Source organism: Pseudorasbora parva, chromosome 5 (assembly GCF_024679245.1).
Source record: "Pseudorasbora parva isolate DD20220531a chromosome 5, ASM2467924v1, whole genome shotgun sequence".
In the NCBI taxonomy this organism is placed as follows: Eukaryota; Metazoa; Chordata; class Actinopteri; order Cypriniformes; family Gobionidae; genus Pseudorasbora; species Pseudorasbora parva.
In genome coordinates this window covers 16,274,422-16,295,447 of record NC_090176.1, presented here as the reverse complement: position 1 = coordinate 16,295,447, position 21,026 = coordinate 16,274,422, and the positions used below count along the sequence as shown (strand labels likewise).

General features: G+C 36.9%; 1 protein-coding gene across 1 annotated transcript; it reads right to left on the bottom strand.

Moving 5' to 3' along the window:
• Positions 1-215: 215 nt before the first annotated feature.
• Positions 216-16,021, bottom strand: tnfsf11 (TNF superfamily member 11). Its single transcript, XM_067444927.1, has 4 exons — positions 15,815-16,021; positions 10,351-10,386; positions 2,414-2,555; positions 216-2,253 (listed from the first exon to the last, which is right to left on the bottom strand). The coding sequence occupies exons 1-4, from the start codon at positions 15,998-16,000 to the stop codon at positions 1,829-1,831; spliced, it is 789 nt and encodes a 262-aa protein (XP_067301028.1). The 5' UTR covers positions 16,001-16,021; the 3' UTR covers positions 216-1,828.
• Between the last annotated feature and the right edge of the window lie 5,005 nt (positions 16,022-21,026).

Below are 21,026 nucleotides of genomic sequence, written 5' to 3'. Positions count from 1 at the left end.
CCAGAGTCAAGCCAGTTAACGCTGGGAACTGCATGTGCTTTTTCTTTGTCACGGTAATATGAAAATAGACTTAATGCATATGTAAACTATGAATGCCTATGCCTATAGGTGAAGGCCTGAAGCATGGTGAATGACATTTTACATCAGATTATCAAATGAAGCATTTTCATGAACAAATTAGTATTTTATTTAGAAAAGTATCTTTATTAGGCAGAATAGTATAAATAAACATATAAAACAGAACTTTTGCTAACATATGAAAAAAAAATCTTATACTTTAAGTTTGCAAACATTCTTAGGTTTGCTTTGGGTTTGAAACCATATATCCTGCTGTCCATAAACATTTGCACACAGAATTGTCAAATTAATTATACTTAAATACAAAGTTTCTCAGTGAGAAACCAATCCATTTAAGATTTAAAGGGATAGTTCACCCAAAAATGACAATTTTGTCATCATTTAGTCATCCTCAAGTTGTTCCAAAGCTGTAAGCATTTTTCCTGTTGAACACAAAAGAAGATATTTTGAAGAATGTGGTTGACACTGACTTCCATAGTAGGAAAGCAATGCTATAGAAGTCATCGGGGTCCATCAACTGTTCCGTTTCTTTTTTGTGTTCAACAGAAGAAACTCATACAGGTTAGGAAAAACTTGAGGTTGAATAAATGACAGAGTTTTCATTTCTGGATGAACTATTCCTTTAAACAGGAGCCCTGTGCCTGGGACAAAAGCGCATGTACGACAGACCTAAAGTCAATCCACTTCATCCATAACCTGAAGAATGGAATAAAGGCATTTATATACACTGTACAAAACTGTACACCAGACAGAACATTTTACAAACATTCTATCATTATTGAAAATAAATAAATACACTTAGTGCATTAAAAACTAAATTAAATTAGAGCGTACCAAATTCAGTTTGGTCCTGCACATCGCTTCTCGAAGACAGTCCAGCTGCCTTGATTTTTGTTGAAAGTTTTGTTCGAGAAGTTAACGCTATTTAAAAAATATCATCTGAAAGGAAGCTCTGAAGATCCAACAGTGAAATTCATCAATCAGTAAAGCATCAGTACATATTCTTGAGGAGACAGAGAGTACTTATCCCCTAGTTTGGCACGAGTCTGCATGACCATTTCTTCCATTCAATCGATCATGCTTTCAGTGACCTGAAAAAAACCTTCTCATAGGCGGTAGCTATCATTGTAACATTGTGTTAGAAACATTTCATATTTGGACTGTTTTGTTTTCACATTGTAATCCTATCAATGTGATGATGAAAAGTTGAATGTAAAATTTCTTAAACTAGCGATGCACTGATATGTCGTCTTTTATAACTCTCGTAAGGCTGTTCCTTATTGGTATAGGCCTACTCACTGATAACAATACACCACTACGGCTAAAGCCGCAAATGCGATTGCTTTTATACAACACTTCAATGAACAAGAAGTTCATATTGACTACATTACATTTCGAACTAAATATGACCACTTGGTTCGTAGGTTTTCCCCTGTTGTGGAGGTCGCAGCAAACTCCTGTGATTTGGCGCATTTTACTGGGACTGTCCAGCATCACTCCAACAATGCGATTCTCTGCATGGTCGCGGGTTTTAGAATATGTTAAGAGCACGAGTCCCAATATTGAACGGATACATACTTGCCGTATCGGTACAACTGAGAAGTGTCAATGTGCTCTTAAATGTCATCTATACTGAACAAAAATTCAAAAGTCAGTGATCAAAAACAAGTGCTCAGTGGTTCATAATCACTTTGAAAAAGTCCGTAAGGTTGCAAAATGTGCACATGTTCAGTAGCAAAAATGATGCAAGTCAATCGCTTATCTTAAAAGTACCAAAATATGTCCCATCAGCTGCCAGGTCCAGCAGCCATGCATTGGAAACGTTGACAAAAATACCATCTGCTTTTTTCAAATGGACACCTCTGCCCTGCTCCACGCAGTACATGTTGTACTCAACGTTCGGAATGTTCCACTGCAGCGTGCCGCCACTCTTTGTGAGGATAACGGGTTTGATTACAGACTGCGTGTGGATCTCGTGGTAAATGTATTGAAACAGCTGTAAATTGCTGACGTCTTCTTTGTGTGAGTCGTGCTCCTCAGCATATCGGAAGCAGGTGTGAGCATATACGTAGTAATAGCCAGGTTCAACCACTAAAATACGTCCATCGCGGTATTTAATCTTCTTCAAATTCCCGTGATAATCATCCCAGGGGATGGTTAAATCATGTCGATCTTCTGCAAAAACACCAGTAACATGGTCAGAATACAAATGTATGATATTAATATGGATATAAACATTACATCAAGATCCCTTTTAGGTTACCAACACAAGTCAAATTTAGGAAAAATTTCCAATAATCATGTCATGATTCTGAAATAAAAAGCTTACACATACTGTTTGAAAAATTTGTAGACGCCTTGATAGGAAGGTGAGCCGATGGCATGTGTGTATCCTTTTTTTGTCGACATCTTTCCTTCTTCTCCTTCTCCTTAAAACTTTTGAGTGGATCGGCTATTAAAGTTTCACTGTGCATTTCCTGAGAAAGAAAAAACAAACACATTAAATCCATCATTCAGAGTGCAGATTCCTATGATCATGCAGACTCATTTGATGTTTATTGTAGATATTTTTTAGGAGCAGGATTTTGGACCAATGATATTTCACAGTGGCTAGATCTACAGTACATGAAATGGGAACCTGTAATGCTAGCTGAAGCGGTATAAAAGTATACATTCCTCATGACACATTAACCCTCTACTACAGTGCAGCATTTGTTTTTTGACCAGCTCAATTTATTCTTGCTCTTTCATAGAAATAGGAAACACACTGTTGTGAAAGTGCATGTCATCATGGTCACATGTCCTTTTTTTACACAACCAGTAGAATTCTGAATATTGGCTATTCTCAAACATGACTCATACCAGTATGTGCTTTGCTACCAAAAGTTTCCTAAAAGGCCTATTAGGTCACCAGGACTATTAAAGGAACACACCAACTTTTTGGGATTTAGCTTATTCATCATATCCCCCGGAGTTAGATAAGTCCATTTGAAAACATTCAAATCTCTATGCGTGCCATAACTCTGTCTGACACACACACACCGCTAGCCTAGCTTAGGGCAAAGACTGGAGGTAAACGGCTCCATCTATCCTACTGCTCAATAAGTGACAAAATAACGCAACAATTTCCTATTTACACCTTTTGGACCCACTTTATATTAGGTGGCCTTAACAACTATGTACTACGTAGTATGTATAACTACATTTGAATTAATCATTTGATACAATGCACTTATTGTGTACATACAGGTTTTTACATTGTACTTACATTATAAAAATACTAGCATGTAATTACGTCTGTAATTAATTTCTGTAGTTACATTTGTAATTACACTGTTGTCACTTCCCTTACACCTAACCCTACCCTTAAACTGACCCATACCACCACACCTGCCCCTAACTCTACCCGTATCCAACTCAATGTCAGCAAAGGTGCTTTGCAATACAATTTGAAATCAGTAAGTACATTGTACTTATTTTTTGATGTAAGTACATTGTACTTAAAAGTGCACTATGCAACTTTCCATCCACTGGAGGGCGCCTATTCTAAACAAAGGTGTAGTTTGATGACGCCAAGTGTAAGCGCAGTATTTTGGGACATGTGGTCTTCACTAGCCTAGAAATCTAGACGCACCCTAGCAACTCTCAATACCCTTCTGAGCTGTATTCCCCTAACTCTTGCCGGGCCAATCACATCGTGTATAGACTCGGTGGGCGGGCGGGGCCATAATGACGACGGCCGAGTTGCATTTGCGTGCTTCTAGTAAACACAGAAACTGGCGAACAGTGGTCTTTCGGTTCAGCTTTGACTGTGATTCGGGAAGACTTGGAGTTAAGTTTTTTTCTGAGAAAAGAACAAAGAACGGCACTGAAGTCATTCTTAAAAAGGGAAGATGTGTTCGGAGTTTAGCCGACCGGATACAGCGAATGTTTAATCTATCAACAAGCTCTGCTTCACCTTCGTTGCTCTGGTTGGTTGTAGCGCTATCCTATCGCGTGCAGAGGGAGTTTGAAAGACAACCGTTTATCCCGCCCCTCGGATTGAGCCCTGTCAATGGTGAGTTTCCAGACCAAACATCTTGATGTGGGTCTGGCTTGTCAGGCTAGGTCTTCACCTCACAGCCGGTGGAAAATAGGACTCAGGCAGAAATCATGTTGATGGATGCGGTTATTAACCTTTCTGTAGTGTAAAGCAGAGCAGGACCGATGTTGTGGAGCTGAGCACGGCCGCTGGAGCGATTGTTATACAAACACACGGCTCGCGAGTACCGGGACTTTTATAATGACGGGACGGGACACTGGGCGCTCGCACTTCCGCTTTTTCTGGTCAGGTAAGGCAGCTCTGTTTATCATATTAGATACATTTAAGCGTGTTTAAAATTATGTTATGACGTTCCTCTGTGCGTTCACTCGACGCTGCTGTGACATGTTCACACTGCTAAGAGAAAAGCGCCTCTGCAGAATAAAACCAAGGGTAACGCAGATATGATGTGATTGACAGGCGACTCGCTTAAACGCTATGCTGAAACGTCCCGGTCCTTAGTTAAAATGGCAATTTACAAATATGTGGAAACATTTGGGGTATTGTAAGTACTCAACTGAACAAAATATATAACACTGGCCTAGTGGTTTTTGGATATTTTACTGCAAAAATACTACATAGTGCACCTTTAAGGACACCCAATACCTTGCCACCTTTGGGGACACGAAAATTATGATCCAAGTTATTCAACTAAATATACAAATTAAATGTATTAATTAGGTCTTATTTAATTCTATAAACTATCCAAATCAAACTTCCCAAATCAAATTTTGTTGCAATATTGTCCTGTTTAACACTGTGAAGCTGCTTTGAAACAATCATTGTTAAAGCGCTATAGAAATAAAGTTGATTGATTGATTGATTGATTGATTGATTGATTGATTGATTGATTGATTGACCTAATATAAAGTGGGGCCCACCTTTTTGTGAGGTGTAGTTACATTGTGTACTAAGATCGACGGAAAACAAAAAGTTGCGATTTTCTATGCCAATAAAGCTAGGAACTATACTCTAATTTCTGCGTAATAATCCAGGAACTTTGCTGCCATACCATGGGTGCAGCAGGTGCAGTGATATTACGCAGCACCTCGTTTGATTTATTCATCAGTGTTAGTGATATTCTTACAATTAATATGTGTGTAAAGTGAAGTGGAATGGTACTTGTGTGTGTCACTGTCAATTATTTCTGAGAATTAAATAATTGGAGCAAAATTTAAAATAAAAATAAAAAAATAAAAAATTTGGTTGCAGCTTCATGACCATTGGTAAATGTGGGCCCCACGGCCAAACCAGTTGAGAAGGAAAGGGTTAGTTTACCCAAAAAGGAATATTCTGTCATTAATTACTCACCCTCATGTCATTCTAAACGCATAAGACTTTTGTTCATTTTTGGATCTTTTTAACAAAACAATAATCTCTAGCGCATTCATGAGAACCACGAAGAATGCGTGTTGCGTTGACGATGCTGGAGATTATTTTTGCAAATAAATGTTAAAATTGTAGGGATGTGCTAGAACATTCGAATATTCGTTTGGTGGGTTGGTATTCGATTTTCAAATTTGGGATTTGTTTGTTTTGTTGTTGTTTTTCGCACACCTGCCACCCCCTTCCAAACAGTTTTAATGCTCAAACACTCAAATATGTTTATACTATAACATCTGGCAAAATACAATACTCTCAATACTTTTTTTAAAAATCTTATAGCCTAGCCAACAGTTGAATAGGAATCCAACCTAGTTATACTTGATAAATATATTTGCTTCTTCTTAGCCTAAAGGTTCCCTCAACTTCCCTCAAGGCTGCTATATGGAAGAAGCACATAACCCAGCTTGCATCTTGGGTAAGTTGCGTCAGTTTGATATCGGTGAAAATAGAAAAATAAATATGTTGAAATAGAAAATAGAGAAGAATATGTTCAGCCCCCTCCCTCCGAATCTTTGGATATCCGGTGTTGATTACTACTGAAGGTTTGAAGCTCAAAAAATGCAATTCAGACCAACCCTAGCAAATTGTGTTGGGTTTTTTTGTTTCGTTTTTCGCAAACAAAGCACTCACATCGCTTTATAAAATTGAGGTTAAACCACTGGAGTCACCGCTGTTAACATGATTTACTCACCCTCAAGGCAAGGTGTACATATTTCTACTTTCTGATGAACACAATCAGAGTTATGTTAATAAATATCCTGATGTTTCCAGGCTTTATAATGGAAGTGAACGGGGCTCACGAGTTTGAAGCTTATACAAGTGCATCCATCCATCATAAATGTACTCGACACGGCTCCAGGGGGTTAAAGAGTAAGTTCACCCAAAAAAAGAAAATGTGATGTTTATCTGCTTACCCCCAGGGCATCCAAGATGTAGGTGTGTTTGTTTCTTCAGTAGAACACAAATGAAGATTTTTAACTCCAACAATTGCTCATATAATGCATGTCAATGGAGTCTAATTTTAATTCTGAAGCAATGCATTTGTGTAAGAAAAATATCAATATTTAACAAGTTATGAAGTTAAATAGTCACTGCTTCATAAAGCTTATAAAGGATTATAAACAGGGCTTGACATTAACACCTGCCAGCCTGCAAATGCTGGTCGATTTAGGCAGTTACTCCCACCAGCCACTTTGGCAGGTTGAATATAATTTCAGGCTACAGCCAAATTAAATGGCAAGATTGTCGTATTGCAAAATTTGTCGTATTAACTTGCAGTTAGCGAAGGTGGGATATGCAGAACTGATATTTATTAATATAACTCCGATTATATTTGTCTGAAAGAAGAATGTCATATACACCTGGCTTGAGGGTTAGTAAATCATGGGATCATTTTCATTTTAAAGTGTGCTAATCCTTTAATGGAGGGACAGAAAGCTCTCAGATTTCATTAAAAATATCTTAATTTGTTTTCCGCAAATAAACAAACGTCTTGAAGGCGAGTAATAAATGACAGAATTGTAATTTTCTGCTTAAATTATCCCTTCAATGTGAGGTCACATTTTTTAAATTTCCCTCAATGCAGATTTTGCATTGGGTTCAGTGTGTCGAATTTGGCCAGTTGACAAACAAAGCTGCTTGGTTAGAAACTAACTTCTGTGCGAGTTGCGTTTATAACTAATGTGACTATGCAGGAGATCAGCACCGTGTCTCAACTTAAATACTGCTCTACTATATAGTATACCAAAAAAGTAAGCCAAAAGAGTAGTATGTCCGAATTCATAGTAAAACAGTAGGCGAAAGGAACCCAGATGACCTACTTCCGACTACTTCCAGCCCAGTATGCAAATACCTGCAGGCAATAAATCAGATTTGCAGTTTCCTCTTTGCAGTTTTACTTGTTCAGGTATGAATGAAACGCCTCTTTCTTTCAAGCGTTTTTTGAGAAAAAAAAACAATGTCTCCTAAGGTGTTCAAATTGCAAGTGCCTTTAAAATGAAGCCAATGATCCAGCAATTTAGGAAAACACCCAATTTACACTTACACAACTTTCAATACTTGACTACACTTAAATAACTGTGAAATCTAGTCTGACTTGTGGGTATATGGGAATATGTCATGCATAAGTTTCATCCCACAAAGAGATTTATATAAGTGGTAGTAGATTATGGCCAAAGTAAAAGCTATATTTATGAAATATGAACTAAATATCAAAATTTTATAATTTTAGGCTTTTTGTTCCAGACTAGTAATAACAAACAAACACAATAATTAGGTCTTTCAAATGCAGAGTTCTGGTTTTTGTTCGATACTCTGATCTTCTTAACAACTTTGGTACACCGCGAACAAAGCAGGCCAGTGCAAACACGCTCTCAAACTAAACTGCATTTGAGCAGCATTAAAAAAGCCAAGATATAACATATATTTAAACACTTAATACGTTGTCCCAGGGTAATGATAAAAACAGTACACTTCTCCTGACCTGGGAAAGCAAGCCATCAGAAAAAGACTTCATAAAGCCCAGGAGAATATGAATAGAAATTTTATATAGCATTATAGCCACAATATAACAACACGCCTTCACATCCTAAAAAGACTAGTTCATAAATGTATTTATTTTCACACAAAGTCAACACACCTAATCTCTCCTCTGATCTCTCATCACAGTTTCGAGACTCTTTTTCTAAACCGCAGCCAAATGTCTTTTACAAATTCCACTGTAAACACAGGCGAACAGAAGAACTGCATCCACACGTACCATATATAGACGTTTAAGCAGGTAATGTGTAATTATGATAATATAATGCAAGATTATTGCCTGTAGCCACGAGACATGGTTAAATATCCTAACTGAGTTCCTGACAAAGAAGTTCTAAGAAGTTCCAGAAAAGTTCCAGGGTATTCTGCGTTGTGCTTATGTTTATCAATGGAACATGGTACTGTTAATGCAAGAAGCACATTATATCAGTCCAATAAACACTATTTGCCAGTCATCGTTTTGGAATACATTTGTGTTAATAGGAGGAAATGCCATGTAATGATCAAGTGGAATGGATATAATTCTAAGAATAAATGCCAAATTTGCCTAAAGGAGTTTTTAGTAGACCGGGTCAACACCACAGCACATGGAGTGAGGGGGCTTGTATAATTTTTGGAGTTGCGTCTGGGAGGGTATGGGTGATTCGTCAGTTTCCCCTGTTTACTTTGAAAAAAATAACACCTGTTTCTGAATATTGATCTAAATAATGTACACTACTTAGATGAAGCAATATTCATTAAAAATATCACAAGCACAAAACTTAAATAATAACTTAAATAAGTAAAATGTGATATAATCCCGTCTCCGGCACGACGACTCTGATCTTTCAAATATTCATATTCTTGAGTAATCGACACGCCATCCTCAATAAACCCGTCTCTTGCGTGATACTCAGAAATGTAGACTATTTAAATCTAATATGATTTATGACCTGTAAGGTTGCCAGAATAATAATCATACACTGTTTGTTAATAGGCCAGAGGAGAACTGGCACCCCGACTGAGTCTGGTTTCTCCCAAGGTTTATTTTTCTCCATCATGCCCTGATGGAGTTTTGGTTCCTTGCCACTGTCGCCTTTGGCTTGCCTTGCTCATTTGGGGACACTAAAATTATGATCAAAGTTATTCAACTAAATATACAAATAAAATTAATAAATTAGGTCTTCTTTAATTCTATAAACTATAATACTGATCTGCCAATATTGTCCCTGTATGATAAATCACTGTTTTCTCCAGAACGACTGTACAGCCAAATCTAATTTTGTTGCAATATTGTCCTGTTTGACACTGAGAAGCTGCTTTTAAACAATCGTCATTGTAAAAGCGCTATAGAAATAAAGTTAATTGATAAACACAATTGAATAACAGTTTTATAAATGCATTTGTCATTCGTCAACTGAAGGCATGCGGTCCGAGTTTCCAGTGTTGACAGCTCCATACAATAGTCCACTGGAAATTTCACAAATAACTACTGTTTAAGATAATAAAGCAGTAATTTATGTCATAATACACAAGCCTGATTTAGTTTTAATTGTCAGAATCGTACATGACGAATAAAACAAAAATCACAAACTTGATGCTAAGCTTGCCTAATAATTTAATAAATAAATCAACAATACAATTGCAAAAATTGAATCCAAGGAGCTCTAAAAGAATTTTAGACTCATTATATATAGCTAACGGCAGCATCCATAAAATGTTAAATACCTACACAGATTATTAGCAAAATACTCATTATAAAGCAGATGCTATTTTGTTCTCTGGAACCTGAATTCCTTTTTAATCTATGTATTTGACAGTCTACACCCATCCACTTCTAAGTGGGAGACTTTCCCAGGGCAGTACTGCCTAACAAACTGAAATCAGATCTGGGGGGGTTTCGATCAGAAGTGAGGGGACACAGTGACTGAGGTGGCCAGGCCGGGACCCTCCTTGGCACCGACGCTGTTAGTAGATCATCACACCCCAATATCGGTTAGTGTTAGCTATGTTAAGTATCACTGAAGAGCAAATATCAATTCAGATCCTCACAAAGCATATAAAAAGATCTAAAGACTAGGGCCAGGGTTAGGATCAAGTGAGATTCAAGATTTAATCATTGCATTTAATTCCTTTTAAACGATTTCAAAACCCATTTTGTGTTGTGTACGGAAAAAAATGAGGAAAAGAATATTTCTGCAAACTGATGCCGCTCCAAGATCTGAGTCTGAGCCAAACCGCACAAACTTGAGGAAAACAGACTCATCTTTAGAAGTTTATTAGCTCACCTCATTAGGATTCTGCTGGGCTGAGGCAAGGTCGACCTGTAAAAAACAACAAACACACTTCAGTTACACAACTGCATCCAGCTGGATTGCTATTTACTAACAAGTACAACTGCACACTGCATGATTTTAATGAACTTACAGGAAAGCAGCATTATTTTTAACTGCCAAAAGAAGAAGTGATTAAAGATATACTTTATCCAATACAGCGTGAGCTAAAACAGAGTCCTAGATGGCGGAGGCTGATAGCTCCTTCACTCAATATGTTTGCAATTACACCATTCTCTATAGGGCACAGCTGATTGGTTCCTGATGTATCAGTAGCCAATGAGCTCACTGCTCAACCTTCAAATACTCTGTCAGCCTTTTCTGTAGCAGTTGCAGCACGCTTTCAGAAACACGCTTTCCCTCCACCTTCCCCAGCCCCACCTGTATAGATCTACTTCAGTTTATTTGTGTACGCTCTATTGTACAGCAGCAGCATGTCTTACTCGCTCACAGCAGCGTGTCGTGTATGTATTGACAGTAGAAAGTCCTTTACTTGGTCTGCAGAAGCAGCCATAACAGCAGTAGCGTAGCAGATCTATTCCGCCAAAACCAAACATATCAACATTGTCATATCCAACACTGTCATGACAGAAATGCGTTAAGCAAGGTAAAACATCCTGGTTATTCTCTTCAGCACTGTCCTTCAACATTGGCTGTAAAACAGAATGGTATTATCAAATGGGGTTTAAATAAGCATATACAAACAATTTTATCTATAAATGATGGATAAGGACAGTGTTGCCAGATTGGGCATTTGTATTGACGTCGCCAATGAGCATGCACTTTTAGCCAACCAATCAGCATACAGATGTGATCATTCGTTTTTGCAACTTGCAGCTGTATATTCAAGTGGCCACTGTGCCAAAGCGGCATTAATATACAGTAATTTGTATCTACAGTAACAAGTGGGACCCAACTCTTAATTTGGATTAGACAGAACTACCTCTGAGAGCACAGCTGAACGACTTAATTGAAATCGAATATTGGATGACTCCAGTCTGTCATCATACGCGCACTGGCCTGACCTGGACATCTGCAACTTTTAATCTGTCTAGACTGCACACTTACTTGTCCTGACCAACACATTCTCACACCCAACTCGTCACATATGGACGCTTGACCAGGACCCCTTGTCGTCACTTTTCAACGAACTGGGCGTACCTTTATCATGAATTTTCGACGTGCTGGGTGCTCCATTCATTTCAATGAGAAACCTTTGGCGTCATACACAGACGCACTGGGAATGGGAATATTATTGTCATGGTGAAATGTATTAATCAGCAAGCATAATTTCATTTACATTTATTTTATTTACGCTATTTAGACGCATTTTAACATGATTTCATTTACATTTATTTTATTTACGCTATTTAGACACATTTTAATATGTAACCCAACCCCACCCCATCCCTAAACCTACCCATTTGTGTGAACATGATATAAAACACAGGATATAACAAACGTCTGCATCCACGAGTTATTCAAAAAAGTTTAATAATCCAAGTTTTCCGAGGCCAAACGATTGATTTGCATGAAGAAAATCCCCAAAAGCGATCAGCATCTCCATCCGCCGAAGATCGTGAACAAACACATCAAATTTCAAAGCCGCCCGTACTTCAGATTTCATAGTGAAATTGCATTGGCTCTCATATGCCTTGTGACCAATTGCCTCATTACGTCAGCATTGATTGTAAAATGTCATTGGCTCTCCTGTGTCTTGTGACCGATTGCGTCATGCTCAGGAGTCTTTTGAATTATTTGAATGAGTTATGAATGAGTTCGTTCACGGGGCAGCGGGATCATCATTTCAGCGATTAAAACATCAAAATCAACTCTGTTCTTCACATGAAGACATCGTAGGACTTCAGAAGACTTGAAATGCAACATGAGCTAATACTTTTATACTGTTTTGGTCAGATTTTGCAATAAATACTTGTGCCTGGTATGTGTTTTATATTGTTAAGATGTGGGTAGGTTTAGGGTAGGAGTTGGGTTAGTTGCTCCAAAATATAAAAGTAGGCTTTAAATATTAATAAAATCATGTCTGCTTTTACAAACGCAAAGAATTAAATGCGTCTGTGTATGACGCCAAAGGTTTCTCATTGAAATGAATGGAGCACCCAGCGCGTCGAAAATTGACGATAAAGGTACGCCCAGTTCGTTGAAAAGTGACGACAAGGGGTCCTGGTCAAGCGTCCATATGTGACGAGTTGGGTGTGAGAATGTGTTGTCCCGACAGCTGTGAAAGAGGTCTGAATGAATGATTAATCAGTTTTGACTGTGCCAAGTGTACTTCAAGAAAAGAAAAAAAAATACGTACTTGTTCTGTTTGAAGTTAAAGTGCGACACAAAGGTAGGTGGTTACTATTTTGTTGTCAATTTTCTGAACTCGAGTGACACATTTTTGGCTTTTAAAGTGTGTGTGAGGTTTAAAGTCTTACTTTAAACTTTAATACTTTAATAGGTCTTACCTGTTTGGAATTTGACTGCAGTTCGATCAGTTTTCCTGTTCTCCTGGCGGGAGATTTAATTCATTTTGTATAATTTTATTCTGTAATCATTTTTTAGCTTAAAGGAGATAAATGGTACTTCTACACCTTTGTTGTCATGCGAATAGAATCACTTTTGGCGATGAATGATTTGGGCTGGTTTTTAAGAGCTTTTGGTCTGGAAATCGTCGACATATCTGGCAACACTGCATAAGCAGGCCCACATAGAATCTACACCCGCAGAATGCAGCAAAATGTTCCAGAATTCTGCAAAATTGGAATGCTTGCCCTTCATGAAATCCAATTGGTGGTGTAAATTCACTAGTGCGTTCACTTGTTGCATATTTTGGCTAAAAATGAGACATGACGTCCTACATGCATGAATCCATAGTGTTACAGCGTGAGGTAATTTAACAGCGTCTCTCGTGTTGTATAGGAGGTGTGGCATTGGCGACGCTCTAAGGGGAGGGAGAGGGATCTCATGCTTTCAAAGCTAGCTTGCTATTGCTAGCCTGTCTGAAAGTACCCACCCTACCTTTAACTATAAGGGCCCTATTTGAATTATCTAAGCGTATGGTGAGTGTGCACTTAGGGCAGGTCCGAATGCACTTTTGCTAGTTTAACGACGGAAAAAAAAAAACACACCTCGTTTTCAGACCAGCAGACCACGTGAAAATATGATATATATATATATATATATATATATATATATATATATATATATATATATATATATATATATATATTATATATATATATAGCTGTTATAATAGCAAAATATATATATTATATATATATATAGCTGTTATAATAGCAAACTAGCAAAAAACTATTTGCCTGGCGTCGCATTGCGTTGGGTGTAAGGAAAAAAAGTCAAATCTATGCTCAGAATTACACAGATCTTCCCTCAACAACAAAAAAAAATCCCTTACCTATCACTAACCTAACCTTATTTGCATTTGAGTCTAATGAAGGAGGAACACTAAAGTATTTCTTCCTCAAGTATATCCTCAAGCACAAACTAGTTTGTCTACTATTTTTACATCGGCCACATTTCTGGAAGTAAAATGAACCATTGTCACAGACCTTGGGCTACAATCAGGAGTTGATACGGTAAAACTAGAGCCTAAAGAACCCATCTTAAACTATAAAAGGGGCAGGTGCTCAGTCAGGATGTAACATAATACACTGCAAAATTCTTTAGAAAAAAATGTCCAAAACTTAGTGTAACAGTGAGTGATGTTATTCCTCTCCTTTGATAAACCGAAGTGCATTTGAAAGCATTTGAAGCATTTCGTTATCATATATGGTTTGGTTCAGTTAAGTACGGTCTTCTGCATTCATTTCTGAGGACAACATGAATCATGCGCCAAACACAACTGACATTCAACTTCCTTGCATCTGTTTCTTTGGCCCTCCACCAGCACACAAGAAGCCTCCGACATACACCGCTACGTCTGTGCCAAAGCCTCATCACAAAACAAGATGTCATAACAGTGTCCACAGCTTTCACACTACAGGAGAGAGATCTGGGCACGACAACATGTGAGAGCTCTTTCTCAGCATCCCATTCTTTGCAGCTCTGCCAAACATTTAAGCAGACCACAGGATGAGCACATGAAGCTGGAGGGAATGTTTTGGTCCTTTGTAGCAGCAACTACAGTGCCAGTCCAAAGTGCAAACGTTTTGAATTCCAGGAAATTATGTTCAGTACTCTTCAAAAGCATCTCAGGATGCAGTTCATAAAGTTGGTTGAGGAAATATTTGTCCAGGATTTGTGCAGGGTAAGCAGAGATGAAATCTAGACAAAGATGAATCTTTGATTTGTTCAACATGTTTAGGTCCCATTCATCACTTTATGTTATAGAAATATTATAAACTTTAATTTATTTATTTTTTCTCTCCTAAAATTGACAATTAACAGACATTTCGACAGACCTTTTAACGACACTGTACGTGTTTGTATCACTTGTGAGAGACCCTCAAAAATATTCGGTCAATCCCTGTTTTTTCCATATTTCTGGAAAATGTGAAAAAAGGAAACCAGTGCTGGACCAAAAACACATTCATGAAGATCAGCATTGCAAAACCAAAATGTCCTGTGTCAGCAATTGGATTAGACTGATACAGTTCCTTTTTCCCCAGAACAAACTTAGAGTACAAAACTAAGCTTTAAACATTCACTGACCAGCAAATTAAACGACATTAACGTTTACGAGTGAATTTGGAGAGAATACTACAAATAAAACTTCGCATATTATCTTTTTGAGGTAATATTAGTGTCAGCAATGAAACGTGTTAGGCAAAAGTGATGCTTTTTTATATATAGTTAATTTAATAACTTGAATCAATCAGTGAAGAATTATATATATATATATATATATATATATATATATATATATATATATATATATATATATATATATATATATATATATATATATATCCAGAAAGCATTTTTATAACTTCAATAATTCAATGTCAAAAGTCATACGCTGGAGCGACAGTGATGCGAGAGTTCAGATACCTGATAAAGGTGGGATTCAAAGAGACGGACCAAATTCATACTTTTCTTTTTCTTTTTTAAGTCAAACACTTTTACTTTCCAACAGTCGTACAGCATGTAAAATATAGACCTTTTTTGAAAGTTACGTTCAAAACCCACTTGGCACAAAAAGCACTGAGTGGGCACAAGACGCTTCAGCGAGAGCGCGCTCCTTCTGATGTTCAAACAGAACAGACGCGGCGCGTTTCACACACTCTGATCCGTCCTGCAACGCTTGACATTCAGAGTTCACAACAGGTTAAACGGAACCTGGTCTCAAAACTGCTGAAACGCACAGATGCATGCAGTGCATTTGTACCAACTCCAGTAGGCTATAACGGTTGCACTGAAAGAGTTTATGAAGAATGGGTACATGTTTTCTTACCTCTCGGAGATAACCGGTTAAGTGCAACAAAATCGCCACACTCGACGCGACCTGCAGCAGTCCCATGACAGCGAGCGTGCCGAATATGAGCGCTCTGTGCGTGGAGCCCGTCTGCGGAGCGCGCGCCGGAGCCTCTTCCATTTCGATATGATTCCGCAGGTACGCGCGATAATCATTAGCTGCCATGAGCGCTCGATCGCGGCACAAATCCTCTCTCAGTGGGAGGACTCGACAAATGATCAACGATTCATATAAACTTGGGGGTGGGCAAAGCAGTTGGCTTCGGAGACAGCCAATCAGATAATAGACACAGATGATCTCGCTTTTCATGCGTCTTTTTTTCTTTCCTCCACTTCTTTTTTTCGCGAGTTCAGTCAAGAGCAGGTTACATTTCAGAGCACATTTCAATCTAAAGAGATTACTAACTTTCTAACTTTGATATTACTTTCCATTTATGTTTTTTTTTTTTTTTTTTTTTTTTTATAAATCAAGGCAGATTTTGTGGTTATTAGTAATCTTTCTCGCCACAAAATAGGCCTACCATGCAAACCGTACTGAGATTAAATTGATAGCTTCCTAAAACCAGTGAGATTAGCATGACTATAGAGTAATAATAAACCACGTGTACTTTAAACCCACTGTAATGGCTCTGTGTTTTTGAAATAGCCATTACTTCCTGGAGTGATGTAATATTGTTGGCTCATGTCTGAGACCACACACTGTGTCAAGAAAACCTGTCTACCTAGGCTACTGCATTTTTTGGATGTCATGCCTGCCTAGTAATCTGCCTACCAAGACAGCAGTTTTGGGCATCATGACTAGTTTGCTGCCTATACCTAAATCCATCTTGGCCATCACATCTATCTGCCAATGTAAACAACAGTTTTAGACAATGAGTTGCCAAACTACACATTGCCAAGATGTCTACACATAATTCTGATTGAGTGCTTTATCAGGAAAAAAGTTTTGGGCATCATCCCTAGTAAACTGCCTACCTATCATTTTTGGGAATAATGTCTAGTGGGCTGGCTACATAGAGATCATTTTGGATGTCGCACATATTGACCCAGCTAACAGAGAACGCTCTCATAACTTGCACTAACGTTCTTTATGACAAAATGTTCTTAAATCAATGTTTATGGAACGTTCTTATAATTTTATCAATAGTTAATATACATTTTCGTAATGTTCTTAGAATAATATTCTTGGAACATCCCTATAATGTTATTTTTCATAACGTTATAAAACATTTTGAGTGCAGCATTCATAAGATCGTCCTTACAATGTAATTTGTACTTAATCAATGCTCTCATGATTTATTTATTTATCCTATTGAGATATTAATATTGACATATTGAATATTCCTATTCAATAATTGTTTACTCGACACGTCATCCTAAATAAACCTCCGGTGTGATGACTCCGATCTTTCAAATATTCATATTTTTGTGTAATTGACGCTTCATCCTCAGTAAACCCGTCACTTGCGTGATACCTCAAACTTTTGAATATTCCGATCTAATATGATTTCTGACCTGTAAGGTTGCCATAATCATAATCATGCACTGTTTGTTAATAGGCCAGAGGAGAACTGCAACTGTACAGCCAAATCAAATTGTGTTGCAATATTTTCCTGTTTAACACTGTGAAGCTGCTTTAAAACAATCATCATTGTAAAAGAGCTGAAATAAAGATGACTTGACTTGATTAGATCTCTTCTTCCAGGAAGACCTGGCCAAGAGAGTTTCATACATAACCACAAAAACAATAATCATACAAAACCATTAATAAAGATAAAATCATGAAAAGCACTTACAAGACTCGTTTAAAGCACTTTGCAAAAGGCATTTAAAAGTACTCGGAGTCGGCGGTATCTCTCGTTTAACTATATTTTACAGATCATTCCAAGCCCAGGGAGGATTAAAAGAAAAAGCATGATTTCCAAATTCTGAGTATACCTTTGGAATTTTTAAACAAATGTACAACAGGGATCTAATACAATAACTATTTGAATAAAAAGTTAAAAGTTTTGAAATATAAGAAGGCAATTTACATACACTGTAAAAGCATTTTTTAAAAGTAAGTTACCTGGTTGCCTTAACATTTTCAGTTCATTAAAATTGAAAAATTTGAGTTAATACAATTAACATTTTTGAGAAATGACATCACCTTTTATTCAAACGTTATTACAAGACTTTGTAAGCATATTGGATAATTGTGTCCATTTTATTTGTGAAAATGCAGTGAAGCATGCCAAATTGTTCTATTTTTATGATTTATCAAAAAAATGTATGTGGTTTAGATACAATCATATTTTGAGTTTCTATTCATTAAACCAATTTCATTGTATCAACTCAAAAAAAATATTTCAATAAACTCAAAATTTTAAGGCAACCAGGTTACTTACTATTTAAGTTTTTTTAAAGTCTTTTTAAAACAATCAACAATATTTTTTGACAGTGTAGACAGTGAAGACATGCAATTTCCTCCTGTGGTCTAAAGATGTACATGCCAATGATTCATATGCAATGATGTAAGTTTGCACCACTAACAAAGCGTCATGCTGCATGATAAACCGAATTCAGTTTCCTTAATAAAGATAAAGAAATGTTGAGAGAAAACCTTGTGGACAACATTCATGGAATGTCGTTACAATGCTATCTTTACAAAGTTTTCTCTCGCTACTCGTCATTGCATACTATATGAATCATTGGCATGGACATCTTTAGACCACAGGAGAAAATTGCATATGCAAATGTTCAGAGAAAATGTTGTGAGAAAAATTTTCATGGAATGTCCTTACTTTTACTTGAACATTCTCATAACATTGAGAAAATGTTCTTAGAATAACATTCCCGGAACGTCTTTAATGTTATCATAAAACATTCTGAGTACAATGTTCTTACGACGTAATTTGTACTTGATTAATGAAAAAAACACTGTGAGAAAAATGTTCATGGAACATCCTTACAAGGATATTTTTACTTGAACATTCTCATAACATTAAAGCTGCAGTCCGTAGTTTTTCCTCTTTGTCGCCATCGCTGTTCGAAAACTGCAATTGCAGTTTGTACTTTGTGGCTTGGTCGGTACAGCGCGGAGGAATCCAAAGTTTAGAGGAGAATGTGCAGCTGTCACTTACCGCACCGGTGTGGATACTGTCATTCAAAAAACACAGACTCTACTGTTTGAGAGTATGACAACATAATAAGGAACACGTCTAAACATGTAAGTAGCTAACAATCACTTTTGTTTTGACAAACTAAGCGGGGAAAGCATTGCAATAAATCACGATGATTAAATCTGACAATGTTTTTTATCAGATCACGTCAAATCATGTAAATTATACTTCTTCAATGTTAATGTTAACATCAGCAATGCGTGACTACATTTAATGTCCATTAGGGCTACCAGTAGTTCAGTTCCCATTTCTGTGCAATGTGGAGTAACGTTAGAGGTGAATTGCTTCCTCTCAGAGCTAGCACAAAATAATTGATGTTTACCATAACGCACATAGCAAAATGAGAAAAATAATTTTAAACCCCAAAAAGTTACGGACAGCAGCTTTAAGAGAAAACATTGTGTGGCTATCACCAGACCAAACTCAATTTAAGATTGAACATTGGTCTGGGGAGTCTGCTCTGTATTTTCTACTGCACAAGAGGCGTGATAAACGAGCATTATTCAAATGACGCAGTACGCAATTGGATAGTCCTTCAGCCATTCAGACCACAAGTGATCAACAGACAACGACCCATCGTTTCTCTATTCGGCATCATGTTAAACCCGCCAGATGGATAAGCCGGTTTGTGATTGGTTCCTGAAAAAGTGTAACAGAAGCAGTAGAAATGAATAAATCACCCGGCAGATCAGGCTCGTAGAAAAAACATTCTTTAAAAAACATTCTCAAACGTCTTTAAGTAAAATGTATTTAAGTAATTTTTTAAATATAAAAAAAAAAAGTTAATTAATACTTGCTAAATGTTGGAATGCTGCATAAAAAGTGAGAATTTCTTTTTAACATTATTTTTATTTGCTGAATGTTTTCATAATGGTATCAAAAAGTTCTGAGTGCAACGTTTATGTAACGTCCTTATGATGATGTAAATTGTTCTTGTGATGTAGAGAAAAAGTTTTGAGAACAATGTTCATGAAACATTTTACATTTTTTTGATAAGTTCCATGTTTTGTATGTATTTACGATGTAATTTGTATTTAATGAATGTTCTTGTAATGTGGGGTAAAACGTTGTGAGAACAACATTCATGATTCCTTACTATGTTATTTTTTACTTGATGAACATTCTCATAACAGAAAAACATTCTTGGAATGTCTTCATAATGGTATTAATATTTGCAAAATGTTTTTAAATGTTTGGATAAAACATGAGAATTTTTTTAATTAAACATCCATAGAATGTTTTTTGTCAAAGTCTAAATCAAAAAAATATGTATAGAACTTTTCAGAATATTGTTTCAAAGCAGATTTACAGAAAATGTATCTTATAATGTTTATAATATCTTAAAATCTTCATGTTTTAAAGTCACATTTAGCAGATTCCCGGCTAACTGGCAAAGTTCTGGCAAGATTCTCTGAACTATCGTGAACAAACGTTATTCCAATAAAGCTAACAGAACATTTGTTCAATGTTATCTGGCCTTTAAAAAAATGTTTAAAAAATGATATATTGTTCATGTAAAAAAATGTTTTAATGGTTTAGTTAGATGCTCATCTAACATATTTGAAATGTTACTAATTGTTCAATCATTAAAGAGAACTGAAGAGAACATGACGCCACAAGACACATGCATAAGGAACAAACAATGAATACAAGTTGTACATAAAATATACCAGCATCCCAGCTAAAAATATGTTCTTAGAATGTTTAGCTAATGTTCCCATTAAAGGTGCGGTATTTAGGATTGAGCTAGTGGTCGAAATTGGTACTGCAGTCCAAATGTGAAATATTGGAGGCACTGTTTCCACCACCCCCTTCTCCTCAGACTCAACACTCATGCGGGTTGCCAGCTTGAGGACCCTAAGAGCGAGCGCAACTGACAATGAAATCCACACTGTAAGTTGATGAGTTGGTTTTTCCGCGTTTTAATATGCTCTCGTTCATTGAGATTTTTAGATGGATGCTGAGGCTTTTTAGGTCGGGTAGAATCTGCGATCTCTGACCCAGTTTGTTTGCTGACTTCCATGGCTGCTG